This window comes from Chenopodium album, chromosome 8, assembly GCF_948465745.1.
Source record: "Chenopodium album chromosome 8, dcCheAlbu1.1, whole genome shotgun sequence".
NCBI classification, from domain to species: domain Eukaryota; kingdom Viridiplantae; phylum Streptophyta; class Magnoliopsida; order Caryophyllales; family Amaranthaceae; genus Chenopodium; species Chenopodium album.
This window is the reverse complement of record NC_137841.1, coordinates 61,412,214-61,414,069: the sequence shown is the minus strand read 5'-3', so window position 1 is coordinate 61,414,069 and position 1,856 is coordinate 61,412,214. Positions and strand designations below refer to the sequence as shown.

General features: G+C 34.1%; 1 protein-coding gene across 1 annotated transcript; it reads left to right on the top strand.

The window, feature by feature from the left end:
- Positions 1-846: 846 nt before the first annotated feature.
- LOC145643121 (secreted RxLR effector protein 161-like) lies at positions 847-1,530 on the top strand. Its single transcript, XM_081694283.1, has one exon. It carries the CDS (start codon positions 847-849, stop codon positions 1,528-1,530), a length of 684 nt encoding a protein of 227 aa, XP_081550409.1.
- Positions 1,531-1,856: the final 326 nt, after the last annotated feature.

The following is a 1,856-nucleotide window of genomic DNA, read 5'->3' as shown; positions in this document are numbered from 1 at the left end:
AGCCTTTAGTAGTGGTTTTCAATATCGGTGGGGTTGGCCTCAATAATCGATACGAAAAACTACATCCAATCGTGGTGATTATTGTAGCGATTACAATCGTTATAAATATTTAACTCATTTTCTTCAAAAAAAAAAAAATGCGTATGATCTTTACAAGATTCGAACATGCAACCTCAAACTCTTATATTAAATGTTTCATCAATAAGCTATGACATATTTTATGTATTCTTTGTCAAACAATATTTATATATCTAGTGTTGAAAAGGCTTTTCGTATCGATTTTTAGGATTTAGTGGCAATCGTAAATGATACGATTTCTCAAAATTATATAAATGTGTAAAAATAGTGTGGATATGTATTATTATGTTTTCCGTATCGATTTTATATGGGAAAACCATGACGATTGTAAAATGATACGACTTCCTTAATTATTTCACAAACATTATTTCATATTGTAGCGAATGTACAATGACTACGAAATAATTGCTACGAAAAGACATTTTTCTTGTAGTGAATGTTCACTTTTATTATGATAGATGTTCATTAGCGTATTAGTAAATGATTATTCGCATATTAATATACGAGAATTAAATTTCTGATATATATGTTCATATTATTGTCATCTCCATCAAATCTTTTCTCTGGAATTAAAGATTTTGAGTAAGAATTTGTGACTTCTTACACTTTTTTGTGGAAGTAAGTGAGTCTTATAATTGAAGTTGAATTATGTTATTGTATTTAGGTCAGCAAGTGTAATGATGGTTATGTTCTGTCTCAGAGAAAGAACTTCTCCAAGACTGTGAGTTAGATATTTCTAAGCCTGCAAACACTCCTTTTCCCTCTCATATGAAGCTTTATTCTAATCAGGGAGAACTTTATGATAATGCTACTCTTTACAGATGTTATGTTGGGAAATTAAACTTTCTTACTAACACAAGACCTGATTTAGATTTTGCTGTTCAAACTCTGAGCCAGTTCATGCACTCTCCCATGATTCCACATGTTCTTGCTTTGCAGCATACTCTAAGATATGTAGCTACTACTATTGGTCAGGGAATACTTCTTAGAGCTACTGATCAGCTTACCCTACAGGCTTTTTGTGACTCTGATTGGGCAGCCTGTCCTTCCTCCAGAAAGTCTGTAACTAGTTATGTCTTGCTCCTTTGTAATTCTCTAATCTCTTGGAAATCCAAGAAGCAAAGTACAACTTCAAAGAGCTCAGCTGAGGCTGAATACATAGCCATGGCACATGTTGCAAGTGAAGTTGCCTGGCTGGTTAGTATTCTTGAAGAATTGGGTCTGGGAAGTTTGAAGCCTGTTAAACTGTTCTGTGACAGCCAATCTGCTATTCATATAGCTAAATACTCAATATTCAATGAAAGAACTAAACATATTGAAGTGGACTGCCATTTCACAAGGGATAAAGTCCTAGAGGACTTGATTGAGCTCACATACATTCCTACTATAGTTTGCAGCTTGCTGATGTTTTCACTAAGCAACTCTCACTTTCTCAGCAGCAGGATTTGCTAACTAAACTTGGCATGGTTCAATCACCCTTGACAAGTTTGAGGGGGGGGGGGGGTGTTGGAGTACATGGTTCAAGTCAGCAGCACAGTCAAGAAAAGAAAGCAGAGTCAGTTGGACAATTAGAAGATCAGTCAGCTAGCTCAGCATCAGTTTGTTAGAATATTTGTTAGAGTTTATTAGAATTATGTAACTAACTCTTGTATAAATATTAATAATAATAAAAAAAATCTTCTTTCTTCTTCTACAAGCTTTTCTCTCTTATTCTCTTCTTCTATTTTCTGGAAAATTCTTCCAGAATGAAGTTCATTTGATGAACTGCCTAACCTTTT

Excerpts from the sequence above, each read along its gene's own strand:
- LOC145643121 (XM_081694283.1), top strand. The coding sequence starts at position 847 with ATGAAGCTTTATTCTAATCAGGGAGAACTTTATGATAATGCTACTCTT.